General features: G+C 35.3%; 2 protein-coding genes across 2 annotated transcripts; both read left to right on the plus strand.

Moving 5' to 3' along the window:
* The first annotated feature begins 754 nt into the window (after positions 1–754).
* LOC114719834 (pentatricopeptide repeat-containing protein At5g15010, mitochondrial-like) lies at positions 755–4,914 on the plus strand. The gene is made up of 4 exons (XM_028905379.1): positions 755–869; positions 1,627–1,728; positions 2,014–3,740; positions 3,879–4,914. Exons 1-3 carry the CDS (start codon positions 755–757, stop codon positions 3,576–3,578), a joined length of 1,782 nt encoding a protein of 593 aa, XP_028761212.1. The 3' UTR covers positions 3,579–3,740; positions 3,879–4,914.
* Positions 4,915–10,956: 6,042 nt separating this feature from the next.
* Positions 10,957–15,434, plus strand: LOC114719830 (nucleoside-triphosphatase-like). The gene is made up of 9 exons (XM_028905376.1): positions 10,957–11,215; positions 11,326–11,454; positions 11,560–11,616; positions 11,708–11,800; positions 13,943–14,148; positions 14,230–14,321; positions 14,433–14,647; positions 14,746–14,935; positions 15,081–15,434. Exons 1-9 carry the CDS (start codon positions 10,991–10,993, stop codon positions 15,221–15,223), a joined length of 1,350 nt encoding a protein of 449 aa, XP_028761209.1. The 5' UTR covers positions 10,957–10,990; the 3' UTR covers positions 15,224–15,434.
* The last annotated feature ends 2,562 nt before the right edge of the window (positions 15,435–17,996 follow it).

The raw sequence follows: 17,996 nt of genomic DNA on the forward strand, positions 1-17,996 counted from the left end.
TTCTCCGACGGTATAATTATCACCCAATAGTCCTCCATTTTTTTTGCCCAAAAGCCAATGGTTTTGCTTTTCTGAAAACTATGATTTTAGGTTTCAAAACCATGACTTCATCAATTTCTTATCTGTTTGGCAAATTTTGGATCCAAACCATGCATTTTTCTGCTGTCTGCCAAACAGGCCCTGTGACTGAACACCGACGATTCCAGCAAAATATCATGCTTCCTCTAACTGTTGGGACACGGATGGATCTAACAATTATTCATGTGGCTTAAAAATTTTATTGTTTTAGAAAATAAGTGTATAAAAAGGAAAAAAAATCTAATGGTAACCGCCTTGAGATTTTATTTTTAGGGTGGCAAGTTATGATAAATCCATTTATATACATTCTAAATTTTAATAAGAGACTTCGTGAATTTCGTTAAGATGTGGGTAACATAGGACAAACTTCGGTAAATTTTACAGATGAATTTATAAATATACACGTCTTTTAATAATTGATAATAACAAAATAATAATTATCATATTTCGTATCTAAGTTTATAAATGTGTGTACGATCTAATCCCTAAAAATAATAAAATAATAAGTATTTATATGAAATCCTAAAATATATTATGAAACATGAAAGAAATGGGCATTTTTCAAGTCCTAAATCCGAATGCTCACTCTGAACGACGCCGTTGCTACGGGAAAACACCGCTAAAGCCAGATTAGGGGAGAACCCCCTGTTCTCGCCGGTCTTGAGCCTCTCCTCGAATGCTCTGGGTTGGGTCTCTCGCCGTCGCCCCACCAGCCCACCGTCATTCGTCAAGTGGCTTCTTGCCTCACAAGTTCGAGGCTTTTCATCTTTCTTGTCTCTCACCCTCCCCAGGTGAGTTGAGTGCCGTTCATGTATTTTGGAAATTTTTTGTTGTGGCTTTTTTTTTTGGACATTACTCTTGCTGCTGGAATAAATCAATTCACATGGTCCTTTAATCTAGATCATTGGCATTCGGGCATCTGAAATAGATATAATACTTTTTCAAGAGAATTTTAATCTAAATGTCCAGGTATATTTGATGCTCAACATCTGATTTGGATTGATGGTAAATGCATCTCGACAATATTGATCAGCTTGGACTAAACACAATTTGAGAATCTATTGTTCTTTTCTGCTCCATACCCTTTCTTACTCCACGAGACTAATTGTGACAATAGAGCTCTTGGATTTGTTGGATTAGCTACCGGCTGTATAGTGATTTAGTTTGATATTTGTATGTGTAGTTAACTAGTTATGATCTCTATTTGTCTCAGCCTTATAAGTTATCTGGTAAAAATGGATTTTTTGTTTTTAACTTGAATGCAAAACTGTATCCTCTCTCTTCTCTTCACTTGAATTTTTAGAAAGTTGTAATTGTTGTCCTCTCAAATGCAGAGCTTTTTAACTTAAACGGAAAAGTTGTATGCCCAGGAAGGACTATTTTCCTTTATTGATGTTTTCCCCCCTTTTCCAATGCCGGCTCGTTGGCTTGCTCCTTTAACTTGGGCATGCTGCTTTGATGGTGCTAATATTCATTCTTTCACAATATGTTTGCAGACTTTGGCTCTGTACCTACTAGCGAGCTGCTGACTCTGACATTGTGATTGAGTTTCTGCAAAGCATTTAAAAATCTTATTCCAGGGGGCACTAAGATTTGCAATATACAAACATTTTGTGCTCCATGATATCAGTTTGGATTGCATTTCTTTCGGTAATTCTCACATACTTCCACTTCAGTTTTACAAATGAAGTGGTGATCTACCTATGCAGTCCTTTCATTATATGTCAGAGCCTTTTTTATCATCATATTTCTATTTTAACATACAGCAGTGATCTTTGCATTTCTAATTTCTACCACACATGATCACAATTAGATCTAAGCTATCTGTTTTTTCTCTAATGGTACCATGCATTTATCAAAACTTACTTCCAGTTAGTTTCAATCATATAGTTGAGCGGCCCCTGACTTCTGCCTTCAATCCCCCTTACCCTTTAGAGTCTGACTCCTCCACCACTCCAACAAAGTTGGGTTTTTCGCTTCTGTTCTTTTGTTCTTCATCTCCAACCAGAAACTTTGGGTGGTCAACTGATTCCCCTAAACTCAGATTGGATGAGGCCTTAGGTGATGAGGAGGAAGATGAGGATAAAGATAAAGATTATGAAAGGAATGATACCCACGTTGGCCACTGTAGGGACGGTCTTGCTGAAGATGTGAAAACCATTTTGAATATAATACATAACTCAGGGCGCAGAGCGTCTGAAATTGAATACAAGCTTGAGAAGTGCAATATTACAACATCATCTGAGTTGGTTGTGGAGATCCTTTCAATAATTCGCAATGATTGGGAAGTAGCTTTCACTTTTTTCTTGTGGGCCGGCAAGCAACCAGGTTACACTCATTCCATTCAGGAGTACCATTCTATGATATCTATCCTTGGCAAAATGAGAAAGTTTGACATTGCTTGGGCATTAATTGAGGAGATGAGAGGAGGTAAATCTGGTCCATCTCTTGTCACTCCTCGAACTCTCTTGATCATGATTAGACAACATTGTGCTGTACGTGATGTTGGGATGGCTTTAAATACATTCTGTGCTTATAAACAATTTAACTTTCAAGTTGGATTAGAGGAATTTCAAAGCCTTCTTTCTTCGCTTTGTGAATACAAGAATGTACTAGATGCTGAGCACCTATTCTTCCGCCTTAAAAGTGTATTCCCATTTAATACCAAGAGCTTTAACATTATCCTCGATGGATGGTGTAATGTGATTGTTAGCACATTTCATGCGCAGAGAATTTGGCAGGAGATGAGTAGGAGAGGAATCAAATATGATGCCGTCTCATATGCCTGTATTATGTCTTGCTATTCAAAAGCTTTTAAACCTGTTAAGGTGCTGAAACTTTTTGACCAGATGAAGAAAATGAACATTACTCCAAATAGGAAGGTTTATAATGCCGTCATTTTTGCTCTCGCAAAAGGTAGGTGGGTAAAAGAAGCTGTCAACCTTGTGAGAACTATGGAAGATGATGGAATTGTTCCAACTGTTTCTACGTACAGATTGTTGATCAAGGCTCTTTGCAAAGCTCACTTGATTGAAGAAGCTAAAGTAATTTTAGATAAGATGGCGGGGAAGGGCCTATCCCCTACAATTCAGACTTACCATGCTTTGTTCCGTGTTTTAAGGGCTAAAGAGGAGGCATTTGAACTTTGGATCAAGATGAGAGAGGCGGGTTGCGAACCAACTATTGAGACTTACATAATGTTAATAAGGAGGTTTTGCCAATGGCGCCAGCTTAATGTTGCCCTTAAGTTATGGAGTGAGATGAAGGAATACGGGTTCAACCCTGATCGTAGCTCTTACGCTGCACTGATTCATGGCTTGTTTTTGAACGGAAAATGGGAGGATGCTTACAAATATTATTTAGAGATGCGAGAGAAAGGCTTCCTCCCAGAACCTAAAGTTGAGAAAATGATTCAGGTATGGGTGTCTAGGAGACAGCAATCAGAAGATCCAATGGCAGTCTTGCTGCGTTCTCATCTAGGGCATAATACTGTGAGATAGAAACACAAGGTTACACCATATAAATTTGATCAATAAAAATGTCGTTCACCAACATGAGACCAGAAGAGTACCAGGAGGCCGGTTTCTCTTCTTGGGATCAGTAGATTCATATGGTACAGAAAGTCCCAGAGGTGGCATTCTCTTTGGAGATTACACTCGTCGGTAAGCAACCTTGTTAAGTTGATTTTATGGTTCAGCCCGAAACTGATTCAAAAGCTCTGTTCTCTATTTTGACTTCCACTTTTAACAGACATCTCGAAGTATGGATTTTATTCTAACGGCCTTTTTGGTTGCTTGCAGGGAATTCTTGTATAGAACTTCTGATCAAAATCAGAATGCACACACCAATATTAGACAGGGAATTGCCAGTGAAGACGTTTGAAATTTGTGCATCTTTGGGGGATTTTCCATCAGTTTCTTCCAAGTCCAAGCATGGTTTTTTGGGCTCCCCAAAAACAATGTGTGATTTCCTCAGCTCCACGTGCAAACAGTGCACGGAGGAAGCAGCCATCCTGGAAAGCCGTACAGGAAGCAGTTCCCAGCCAGCCATCCCCTACCCATCAGACGGTCAATAAATAAGGGAAAGAAGTAGAAGGCCCGCGGGTCGTGAACTTCTTTTCCTGGAGAAGTACTCCGCTCTCTTTCATTCTTACAAACCACAGAACGTCCATGTTCTCTTAATTGTTTAAAAACAGTTTCCCAGCCTTTGTCGTGCTGTGTAATATGCATGCAGGCATGATATGAACATCAAGTTTCGCTAGAACTCGGTAGAGCCGAGAGGACGTTCTGCTTCTACATATCCTCCAAGGCTGCTCAGAGACGAGAAAGCTGTGGAGTTCGAGTATAGGAATCAAGCACACGACCAGGTTCTTTAATGCCGACCTTTAGGATTGGTGCGTGATGAATCTTGCTCAAAATATAGGGAACTGCGAAGGAAGCTGGGCTGACTTCTTCACCGTGACCTGTTGGCTGCTTTGGAGATACCGCAATGAACGCCAGAGCAACGTGGTGGAAGGTCCCAGGCTGAGAATGCTTGAAGGGAACGCCCCTCCTCTTGAGATTTGGGCTTGCATGTTGGGTCGCGATTGGGAGGTGGCACTACATCATCTGGAAAGAGAAATTATCAAGGAAGCGGACTGCCTCGCTAAGCGTGCCCTGGGTCACCCTCCCCGGATGTCTGGGCTTTGTGGCATGATTGGTAGCCGGGAAGGAAAAAGAACTTGATTTCCTCTGCATCTGACATCATCAATTTGGGCCTCTCGAGAAATTGTCGTTACCACTATTTCCTACAGCCCGTGCCTATCGGCTTCCGATTGAATTTTATAACTTTTACAAACTCGCCGGCCTAACTGAACTCGTGAAACTTCTTTGAGGTGGTGTTTAGAAAGAATACCCTTAAAATTCTTTTAAAAAATACTTCTTAACAAAACGGTAAATTTTTTCACATTTAATTTGTATACTCTAAACCTACTTTTAAAACTATGGTTAATTTCCATGCAAATATTTCTTAAATCAATTATCACTATCTCCACGTTTGTTCATTATTTGCTTGTTTATTTGTTTTCAGAATAAAATATAGTGTGTGTTTGGATTATTTTTTGGAGAACAATACTTGAAAAGAATATATTTGGAAACTGTGGCTTGCCTGAAAGTTGTACCGGTGTGCTTCACTGAAATTATGTTTTTGGGCCCTAGAATTGATTTTGGATTTTAATGGGTGTTTGGGTAATCTGTTTTCAAGCCATGGCTTACATTTTTTTTTTTGAAAAAAAAAAAAAGGTTTTGGCATCCAATCTAAGCATGCTTTTTCAGTGCTTTTTCAGTGAATATTGGTAATGGTAGCGGGACTGTCATTCCTGCGGAAAATATACTCCTAGTTTAACTTTTTATTGCATTTAAATTGTTGGTTTAATCTTTTAATTTTAAAAATATCTTTTTAATTCTCTGATATTATGGTTTTTTCAAACAATCATTATTATTTTGGAAATTAAATTTAATACGAAAAAGTATTTTATTGACATTTAAAATTTGAACATCAATATATTTGACAGGGTTAGGGTTAAAAAGTTTTTAAAATATTTTATAAAATTAAAGAATCAAAATAAAACCACCAATCATTAGTATAAAGGTACTAATATTTAATTCCCGATAATATTTGGCAAAAAAATATATCTAATTAATAAATCTGATTCTTCCTTGCAGATGTTTTTGTACTTCGGTAATGAATTAGGCGATGATAGGGCATAAATACATTCGTGCGAATCGGTGGGTGAAATCACTCCGACTCTTCAGACTTCGGGGACTGAGTTTGTTCAGATTTGTTTGAGCACCAACCCCAACACAAGTCATAATAATTATAAACAGACAAATTTATCACGAGGGAGTAGTCAAAATCAACGAAGAAAGGCATGCCTATAGTTTTTTTTTACTTGACTTTAGAAAGATAGCCCCTATTATTTTATTTTATCACGGCCAAAAACGTGAATATCGTTTCACATCAGCGGACAATATACGATTGCTTCATTGCCAAAAAAAGTTATTTTATGCTTTATTATTGATTATCGCGATTATTTTATTACCCTCGTGATTGGTTATCTTATTATTCTAATCCCATGTTTGACGGGAAAGTCTTGGAAGATCCCTCCTTCGGGATTAAAAAACTGGAGGTTAAAAATCTTCCATCCTTCTACCTTCAAATTGATTGATTTTGGAGAAAAATGTGTTAAACTTTGGTTATAACCATGAAACAGATTCCAACCCTTCTTTTATCCCCTACGTCAAGTCACAAACTAATGGATTGGGTGAGTCAATGTATTAAAAGCGTTTTTCATAATTGGATGAATTAAGAAAATACTACAAAACATTTACAACTCAGTAAACTATAAAAACGAGGTACATTTACTGATAAAAATGGTAACATATGATTAACGATAATTAACGATTTTTAGCAAGGCATAAATGAAACTAGTAATAAATACGTGGCATATCTATCGCATCGAACAACTCAGGCTCTTCGTGGTGCTGGGTTTTTTCAATCGAAAAATACTTACATGCTCTGAGGGTACCAGATCATCTATACTCTCTCCAATCAAAATATAACAGCTCATATAATTGGTATCAAAGCCGCCAACTTTTATGTTATTTGCTTGTTTTATATTGCTTTACTTTTGAAATAATAATGTATCTAAAGTAAAATCCAATTTGCATAAACTATTTTAATTAGTTTATTCATCAAATCTCTCTCTTATCCTAGAGAATCTTGTCTTTTTTTCGTAAGAAACTGTGTCGCTAACAGGTAACAGGGGGTTTCGTGTGGCTGCTGCACTGGTGAAGTCTTAGCCTCTCCATAACCTCTCTCTCCCTTTCTTGAAACGGGGCGGCAAGAAACACAATAAGAGCAACCATCGCTTTTTTTATCCTATCTCTGGTGATAAAAACAATCTGATTTTCATCTCAGGGAGAAATGTCAGAAGCAAGAGTACCAACCTCAACCTTTGGAGAAAGTTGACTACAATGAAACTAACAATGAGGTTGGAGGTAAAAAGAGGAGGAACGAAGAAGTTAAAGACGTCGGAGTTGACCGAACAGTGTAGAAACCATGGAGTCTGAGACCGAAGAAATTGATTTCCTCGACAGGTACGATTGAGACCGAAGGCAAAGCCATCAGCTAGTTTGCTAACTAATCAAAAGCGACCACATTTAGCAGCGAGGTGCCATCAACAAATAACAAGAGAAGAAAAAGAGTGGTTACCCAACAACCCTTATTAGCAACGGAGCTTCATAATACTCCTCCGGTCCTTATTATAAGACCCCATTTGACTTTTTATTTGGTCCTAATTATAAGACCCCAATCCATTTTGTCTCTTATATTTATGCATTTTTTTCCAAGATAATCCTTATAATAATGATAGTTTTAGCCAATATACTTAATTAGTAAGGATATTTTAGGAATGACAATACTTATTTATTATAAATAACCAACTTAACTTACTTCCTTAATCTCTTCAAATAAGTCAATTGGGTCTTATAATTAGGACCGGAGGAGTAGAAAATACTCCTCCGGTCCTTAATATAAGACTCATTTAACTAATTTGATTAGATTAAGGAAATTAGGTAAGTTAGTTAATTATAAGAAAAGTGACACATTTTTCTTAAAACACCATAATCATCTTTCTTAATAATCCCTCTCTCTCTTCTACTTGATTATAGTTGAGGGAATATCTATAGGGGTAATTTAAAAAAATTGATAAATATGAAAAATAGGTCTTATATTTAGGACCAAAACCAACTCACTAATTGATCCTATATTAAGAACCGGAGGAGTATGAGGTTTTCTATTTTGTCGAAGAAGATGAAGATGGAGGAGAGATTTAATTAACGAATTGTGAAGTAAAATAATTTATTCAAATTGGTATTTCACTTTAAAAGCATTATTTTTCAAAAATAAAATAATATAAATTAAGTAAAACACATAAGCTAGTAGTTAGGATAAAAATGAGTGAGCTGTTGCATTTTAGTTAGAGAGAGTATAGATGATGTGATACTCTTAGAGAGGATGTTGTAAGAATTTCTCTTTTTTAATCTTGCCTCAGCACAACTGTGGTGGGGACACCAAAGAAGTCATTATTGTGAACGGACAAAATCACTACGAAGACCGGCGCTTGCCATTATTATTTAATCGTGTACCGCGGCCAAAAGAAAGAAACGTGAATGTCATGGTTGCATCCCACTCATTACCTCATTCCTGATTTTTACTGATCATCGTTATTATTTTATTTTTTATTGATTAGTTTATTACTCTAATCCAATGTTTGGTCAGGAAGTTTTTTTTTTCCTTCGAGTATAAGTATCCTCTTTCTATAAACAATTATGACTGATCGACCCTCCTTTCTGTTTGTATTAAAAAAATGGTGGTTAATTCACCAAAAACAAAAATGGTGGTTAAAAATCTTAGGAAAAATTATAAAAAAAAGACTGTCAGAATAAAAAAATTACATATAGCACTTATCTACAAAAATTATTGTTACCATACATACTATTGTTGTCAAAACTTATACTAATATTATTATGAGTTCCTATTTATAATTTTTTTTTTATTTTGACAGTTGTTTTTAAATGATTTTTCCAAAATCTTACCTCCTCCTCCCTTCAAATTGAGGAGCTTTGGCCAGAGTGTTGCATTCTAGCTATAATTTATTTATCTCTTGGGCCAGACAGTAAATGATTAAATTTTCTTAACTAAGGGTTCAGTTTCACTTCTAATTTTATTTTGTACACTAGTATCCTGATATTTTTTTTGCTAAGTATAGATAAGTTTCTATTCAAAATACTGTTGAGCACTAAATGCAGCCGCATCTCTCAGTGGGAATTCAAACCTGTGAAGAATCAACCCTTTCTGTTAAAACTAACCTTCGTTGGCAGTTCCTATTTTTTTTATTTGTACAATATTGCAGCAAAATAAAAAATTATAGACAAAATTGTGCTATTAAAAAAAACTAAAATAGAGAAATAAAATTATAAATTTCCTGTTGAACCCGAAAAAAGGGCAACAAGGAACAAATCTGAGCTTCCTTTTTTTTTTTTTACGGAAAGGAACAAATCTGAGCTTGCATAAAATGAAACCACGTGAAATCATATGTGAATGCAAAATATTAAATATTAAGGTGCGAGTCGATCCGCGACCCGAGAAGGGCAGATCCAGCACTCCCCTTTGTTTTTATTGGTAATTGAAAGGGGGCCACAAGGCCTGTCAATCAATCTTGTTCCCTCCAAATTAAGGGTGTGTTTGCAATCACATCTAGACCTTCAAACTGACTTCTTTACCGGCAAAAAGAGCTTTTTTTGATTTGGGATGTGTTTGGAATCACATTTTTGCAATCTGACTTCTGTCACTGAAACGGACTTATACAATAAGCTCAAAAAAGCTGCTTTTATCCAATCTGACTTCTGTAAAAGTCAGATTGAAAAAAAAGTTACTTCTCTGCCGCTAATCCAAACACACCTTAAGTCCAGCCCCTGCTTTTCCCACCACCTCCACAAAATTTTCCCCTCCCAATTTTTTTTCTTTTTTTTTTGTTGGCGAACAATTTATCCCACCAAATTAATTAATTACTTAATTCCGATATGGTCAGATTATATTTTCTTTTTGCCCGCATGGTCAGATTATATTTAAGGGAAAGTGACCCCAATAGTGAGTAACCAATACGTGAAATTTAATTATTTAATGAAAAAACGAATAACTCATAAGCAGCCCCAAGAGGCAAATCAAATACCTTGCTTCATTAACGTCTATATCAGAAAGCTTGGATGGCCTGTCAGTGATTATGATCTTAATGAGTACTCTAAACTCATCAAATTTGAATCGTCTATATCTTATTTAAACAGTCCTGATTTAAAAAGAATTATTTTTTAAAAGAATTATAGTTAATAGATTATCTTTATTGTAGATTCTATCTATATTAAAATAATCATTTTAAATAAATAAAAATAAAAATGAAATCAAATCCAAATTATCTAAATAAAAATATAAATAACCTAAATTTGATAAGTTTAAGATGCCTGTGAGCACTGGTTGCGAAATGTTGTTTTGGATGTACTAATAATCAAACTTTTACACTGTCGTGTTGGGTGTTGAAAAGTAAGACGAAAAGAACACGTGAGCCCTACATGCTCTTTTTTGTCTTTTCAACTTAAAATCGTTTCATTAATTTTTTTCACGTTCTCTCTCTCTTTCTCTCTCTGTAAAATATAGTTTAAATACAAATATTGATATGATATAATTTTAGAAAATTTTAATAGTAAAATGTAAAAATGACATAAAATAATTATAAATTTAAATCAAAATTATATCTCGCTTCATTTAGTGACATATTACTGAAATTATTTATTCATACATATGAAAAATCAATTTTATTATGTGTAAATTAACATTATTCTAGAAATAGCACGGTTACCTTTGTTGAATTTAATAATTTTTCTTCTCCATTTTCTCGTGCTTTTCCAAGTGTAGGAGAGAAAAAATCGATCACCCTCCCAACTTGGCACTTCTCAACATTCCCCCCCCCCCCGGGTAGTTATAGAAATTTATAATTTGTGGGCCTTCAGATGTAATTGTTTCTGCCTTCTAGAATTAGTGCGAAAGGATAATCTCGTAATCATAATAAAGTTGACTCTGCATATATATCATATATATCACGCCAGATAAGTAAATAAATAAATTCCATATGTACGTCCGCACATGACAATTGTTTATTGAATTGGTTTTCGCTAAAAGGATCAATAATTGAATAAAGCATAAGAGGTGATCATAAAGCTAGAACTATATTTCATCTCTATATAAAGGAGGCCGTGGGGATGGGCTTGAGGCGAAGTTAGAAACAGAGATAGAGAGAGGCGGGTGAGGGATTGGCATAATGGAGTCACAAGTGTTAACTGCGTTAATGCTAATAATATGCTTAGTTCCTTGCTGCTCTTCCCAGATGCAACCGATGCTGCTGCATCGTAAATCTCCGAAACCCACAACCTCCTACGCTGTCATCTTCGACGCCGGTAGTACTGGTAGCCGTGTCCATGTCTTCCACTTCAACCAGATCCTAGACCTCCTTCCCATCGGCCAAGATCTTGAGTTTCTCGACAAGGTCTCCTTTCTTACTCTCACTTTTTCTTTAATACTAATAATTACCTTCGTTTGCTTCTTTGATCGCTTCACTGTAATATGATGCATGCATGGTGTTCTTCTTGGCTGCAGGTTAAACCGGGTTTGAGTGCATATGCTGAGAACCCAGAAAAAGCTGCTGAATCTCTCATTCCACTTTTAGAGGAAGCCGAGAGTGTTGTTCCCAAGAGGGTGCACCACAAGACTCCCCTCAAACTTGGGGTATGCCTCATCAAATCAGAGTCAAAATATATATGTTATGCTTTTCTGATAATATATATGGATCAACGTACGTAACTGTGTATTTATGCATGTGTACAAGTGCAGGCAACCGCAGGTTTGAGACTTCTGAAAGGAAATGCTTCTGAATTGATCTTGCAGGCGGTAACGAATTGATTTTGTTGCTCCATCACCATCAGTCTCTCTTCTTATAATATTCGCAGTTTTCATTAATTCTCATACCTCTGTTTATTAGGTCAGGGATATGTTCAAGGAAAGAAGCACTTTAAAACTCGAGCCTGATGCTGTTGCTGTTATTGGTGGAACCCAGGAAGGCTCTTATCTATGGGTATGATTCGTGAAACCTCTATCCATAGAGTTGTTTCTAGTTTAAGTTCAAAACGACGATCCGTTCATGGAAACACACTTTTTTTTTTGGGTTCTATTTATAAGATATAGAATAAAAAGAAAAAAATTTTCAGTTCTATTTATAGGAAGAAAGAAAAACTTTTCATATAAATAATACATTTTTTTATCTATCATTTATTATTATGTTCATTTTGTTCTAAAAAAGTATGATAGGTAAAATTAAAAAGTTGTTAAATTTCAAATAAAATTTAATAAAATTTAAAATTTTATTTTGTATATGTGAAACAGGTTGAAACTGAGTCCCGTGACTGAGTGGAATTTAAATTAGTCATTACATTATACGCTTCAAAATTTGGTCACTGCTTAGATGCAAGTGTCGGGTTCTTAATTACGGCCTATGGTATTAGATAGGATAGTACGAATTTGGCAAGGGGGAAAAAAAAAAAGATAAGATAGTACGAATTCAGAAAAGCATCCCAGTAGACGCGTGATCCAGAGTCCAGCCAGCTAGAGCCAGGAAAACGGGTCGAGCCCATCGGGCCGGTCCATTTAAGTCCTGAAATTATAAAGGCCGAGTTTAATATTTTTTTCTTAAAATAAAAAATAAGCCCTGAAAGGCTAGCCCTGAAGGGCCGAGGACTTAAAAGGGCCAACTCTAGAGGGCCGAGGGCCGGCCCTTTTAAGCCCTTTTATAATTTTTTTTATTTTTTAAATTTTTTTATATAATATTAATGTTATTAATTTTTTACATTGTTAATAATATTTCAAATATTTAGTTATTATTATCATTTTAAAATTAAATTTAGTTTTAGACAATAATTTATCCAATTAAATTTTAAAAAATAGGTTAATTTGGACTTTAATAATGATTTGATTTATATTATATGCGTTGATATTTTTAAACTATATATATATTTGATAATAGAATATTTTTATACTTATATAACTTGTGACTCTATAATTTGAATTAGAAATTCATGAGTTTCAACAACAATGTTTCTCACATTAAAGTAAAATAATAGTTAGATTGTAAAATTTAAAAATAAAATTCTTATAAAGAAGAAAAACTTGATATTTTTGTTACGACAAAAAAGCATACTTACAAAGAAAAGTAATTAATTATAGTGATGATGAAATTTCAAAAGATTAATGATAGTGTTTATTTATTGCACAATTGCATTATAGATAAAACTTTTAGATGTTGTTATCTTGTTAATGAATGTTTTAGATGTTCTTAGATGTTGATGAATATTTATATATGATGATATTTTATATTTGTGACTTAATTTTATTCATATTTATGTCTTTTATTAATAATTTTATTGGTTTATTTTTATATTTTTATAAAAAAACATGATAAATATAAAAAATAGTATTTTTTCTTAAACGGGCCAAAAGCCCGCAGGCTGGTCCTGTAGCTTAAGGACCGGGCCTAGCAAATTAGGGTATTTTTAAAATTTTAGTTCTGAAAAGCCGGCCCTTTTAAATCCGTCAGTCCTAAAGGGCCGACCCTGGTTCCCAGCTCTACAGCCAGCTCAGTAAATTAAAGAGCCCTGCCTCTGGGATTCTATTTACGTACTACAGGCTACAGTCAACCGAATAATATTACCCCTTTGGAGAAGAATATTGTACAGCTGTACACAACGACGTCCTTATCCCCAGATCGATCCACGCTTAGATTACATTGTGGGATTTATTAATCAGAACCCTCGGCTCTAACAAAGATGGCCAAAGAACGAAAAATTTGTTCGTTATATCACTCGTATTCTTATTATTTATGACTTGGAAAACAGATTTTAGTCTTTTTTTTATTTGTTATTTATATTTTTTTAATGTTTTATTTTTAAGTATGTTCTTATGAAGTATAATAAAGATGAAGAAAGAGAGAATAGGTAGGAGAAAGTATATTAGCATTTATCATATTTTTTCTCAATATACAAATCTTTTTAATAAAAATAAAAGGAAAATATTTTATCTACGTAATAGAGAGGACCAAAGTGGTGTAGAGTGAGTCCTAAGAAGTGGCGCCTCAGCGTCACAGTCAACGGTATTATTAATTACATGTTTAAGCTCAAACAATAGTGAGAAGAAGGCATATCTGAGATGGAAGTGAACAATACAGGTGGCAATAAACTATCTACTGGGAAACTTAGCAAAAGAATATGGGGAGACAGTGGGAGTGGTTGATCTGGGAGGAGGGTCAGTTCAAATGGCATATGCCATCTCAGAGGAAAATGCTGCCAAGGCTCCCAACGCTCAACAAGGAGACGACCCTTACGTAACCCGGATGTACCTTAAGGGAACCAAGTATTCCGTCTATGTTCACAGGTATAATATATCATCAACACCCACTTCGATTTTCATTATTTCGATCGATATATTTATGTTGATGTATATTGCTTTCATCAGTTACTTGCACTACGGGAAAGAAGCATCTCGTGCAGAGATCTTGAAGGTGACCCGTGGTTCTAACAACCCTTGTATTTTAGCTGGTTTTAATGGTAATTACGACCAAGCTTTCCTTTAGAATTAATATATACTCTACAGATGTGTGCCTTGGGGAATAAAGCAATCTCTAAATTTGGTTGCTTTTCATATTTGAAATTGGAAAGGGTCTTATGTATACGGAGGAGTGGAATACCAGGCGTCAGCCATGCCTGGCGGGTCGAGCTTCAGTGAATGCAGAAACACAGTTCTGAAGGCTCTCAATGTGAACGCCACATGCCCAAACGAGAACTGCACATTTGGTGGCATCTGGAACGGTGGAGGAGGACCTGGCCAGAAAAACCTCTACCTCGCCACTTCTTTCTATTACTTGGCTACTGAGGTATATACTTAATAACATTATGTTATATATATTCAACCTGTGAATGGTAATTATAACAATCACTCATGGATTTGCAATGCAATTCATTCATTATATAGTCTGGCATTGCCGATATAAAGAAGCCCAGCGACAAAGTTCGAATCGTGGATTATAAGATTGCGGCCGAGCTTGCTTGCAAGACAGCATTAGAGGAAGCCAAATCCACCTTCCCACTGATGAAGGACAATGTGCTTCAATATGCGTGCCTGGATCTTGTATACCAGTACACCTTGCTGGTTGATGGGTTTGGTAGGTTTTCATATATAACGAAATATCTGGTTGGTGGAGGATCTTGAATTATTAATAATTCAAATCAACAATATATAATAATGTAGATGAGTGAGCACTGATAATTGCATAAATTAGTATATAAAATGATTGTGTGGTGTGGCAGGGCTGGATCCATGGCAAGAAGTGACGGTGGTGAAGCAAGTGAAGTATAAAGATCATCTGGTAGAAGCAACCTGGCCACTGGGCACCGCCATTGAAGCCGTATCATCTTTACCCAAATTTGATCGGCTCTTGTACTTTGTTTGATTTCCCGTTTCTTAGCCTTCAGCAGCTGATGATCAGATGTTTCCATATTGGCCATATGAGGTGGAAGTAATAAGAGCAATCTTTTTATATCTCGAAGAAATGTATGCATGGAAACATTTCTTATCAGTTTAACGTCATGCTGCTTTGCAAAAACTGAGTGCTCTTTTCTGTTTAAGAAAGAAAAAAGAAATTTGGATGGTTTTGTTCAGCTTCACATACTACAAAGCAACCTAGATGCAATTAGGACGGAATTTCAAATAACTATACAACTTAGCGACGAAATTTTTTTACTTGGTTTTTGACTCTCTACGTTTTGCAACAGAGAAGGGATTCAGACTCGATATTTTTGGTGTGAAAATAACTTGATGGGAAAGTTATATATTTAAATTTATTAGTATATAAATAGAAAAGAATATTTTGATGCGAGACATTAATTGAAACCGTATCTTCATCCGCTCAACCACGCGCCTTCGATCGACTCTCACACCCAAAATCTAGGTAACGTACATTTCCCAAACTTTGAACCTCGAATCTTTTTTTTTTTACGCTTAATTAACAAAACGACCCACGTGACCGGTACCATTTATTTATATCCATAACTTGACACTCAATTGAGTTATATATTTTTAATTTTTATCAGAATAATTAAATAAAAAATGTATTTATTTTTTATGTGTTTTATTTTAGGGAAAAATAACAAAAAAAAGAAGCTAAAATTACTGCATACCAGATAAGAATGTCAACAAAAAATTGTTATCATTTACAAATTCTGTGTTGTCAATATCAAATAAAATATTAGGGAGAATTAATTTGTCAATCCTTATAGTTTCACCCAATTTTAAATTAGGTCCTTGCAGTTTTTTTTCTTTTTATCCAATCCTTATTGTTTACACTGTTATTAATGTTAATCCTTCTGTGCTTCTGCCGTTAGTTTCAATTGACTAGAGATGATATGGCATTTGACTAAAATCTGAGTAAGCATATCCCAAAAACAAAAAACAAAAAACAAAACTGAGGAAGTAACCATCTTCCTCCTCCACTGAGTGCCTCTCCCCACTCTAGCGAACACTTTGATCTCACTTTCACAGTTTATACTCTCTCTCTCTCCCTCCGCTATCACCCTCTATATCTTCTCTTGCATATGCTTTCTACTTTTTCTTTCTTTATCTCTTGTTGTATCTCTTCGATGGCAGCAATGCTTCAAGGTTGCCACACCTCAGCCGGCTCGACAAGCAAGCTGCTAATCCCGTTGCTGTCAATGTTGCCAACAACAAAAATGATGACCTTTTGCTCCAGAAGTTGCTATTGCTTCCCCTTCGATGGTATCACCATAACGACGCTGTCGCCGACTCTATCCCCCTTCTCTCTGACGCAAAGCTTCGTTTGAATCTGAACGAGTATGACTGCTTCAGGAGGAAATCACGACTGCCGCTGAATCAATTGTCCTCCACATTCACGTGGTTCTTACTTAGCGATCGCTCTTTGTTGCAAGGAGTGATCTTCGACACTAGAGAGTGAGCCACTAGCGATGGAGCTTGGACTGGGGTCCATAACAATCTATGCAAAATCATGTTGTCCATCCATCTGAGACATTTTATCGATTTACACAAAAAGTGTTTATAGGTGTTTTTAAATACTATCCTAAACAGACTTTTAGTCGTTTGGTCCTACGGTGAAATTTAAAAACTGTGATTATAATCCACTAATTTGTCACATTGTAGATCCTCAAAGAAATTCTCCGTAAAATATAAAATTCACACTTGGCCATATAGTAATTTTTTTTTTATTCAAAAGGTTACGTGGGGTTCCAAAAAACTAATGAAACATCACAACAAATCTCTAGACTGAAAAAAAAAACTTATAAATATGTTTATAAATTATAAATTGTTTATTAATAAGTCAATCAATAGCAAAATTTCAATTTACAGGTAAAATACTTACCATTTTTTAGGCCGACAACAATAAAGTTCTTATCAAAAGTATATCATTAACGAAGCATCCTCCAACCACCATATGGCTTTATGTAACTTTTATATGCTTTTAATACCTTTTACGCGTCTCATTTGGCCGCACACAAATGTAGTTTGATTCCTGTGGATATTTTATATTTATGTATACAATTTAATGGGATCAACTTATATGTTAGAAAAATATTCCCGCGACCTTTAAGAGCTTTTTAAAAGGCTATCTCTTTCTTTCAGCTATATATGTATGGCGCAAAGTTATTCGTCGTAATAAATAAGCACAATTTTTAGAAAATAAATTAATAACAATAAGGCAATGTTTTGCACATGTTTGGCACATAGGTAGGAGACAAATAGGCGGGGCGTAAAAAAAGGCTAGTGCGGTTCAAGAATTGGCCCCGCACGGCCATTGTTGGCCTCAGCTGAAAAATAACAACCAAGTGTTCCTTATTTTAATTTTTATGGTCGCAATCTCTGAACAAGCGATAAGATCTCTCATGGCGCCATACGCATCGCAAGTTTATTTTTTTTAAAAAAAAAAAAAGCTGAGAAGTAATTGACCATATATATGAGCGGGGACATATAATTAATTATTGTAGGTGCCAAATCATGGCTCCATCGTCTCAATCAAATAATTACTCCTCCGATTTTAAATATAAAATTAATTTTATACTATAAATTATATTATAAAATAGGTTTTATATTTAAAATAAGAGGAGTAATTTTTAATCAACAAGCTTGGCTTGGACAAGTAATAATAACAAGTGATCTGATCTTGGTACTATGTGATGATATATGTGTTGTGAGTA

The sequence above is a fragment of the Neltuma alba genome, unplaced genomic scaffold (genome assembly GCF_004799145.2).
Source record: "Neltuma alba isolate B1F8T4 unplaced genomic scaffold, ASM479914v2 tig00011955_pilon, whole genome shotgun sequence".
Taxonomy (NCBI): Eukaryota; Viridiplantae; Streptophyta; class Magnoliopsida; order Fabales; family Fabaceae; genus Neltuma; species Neltuma alba.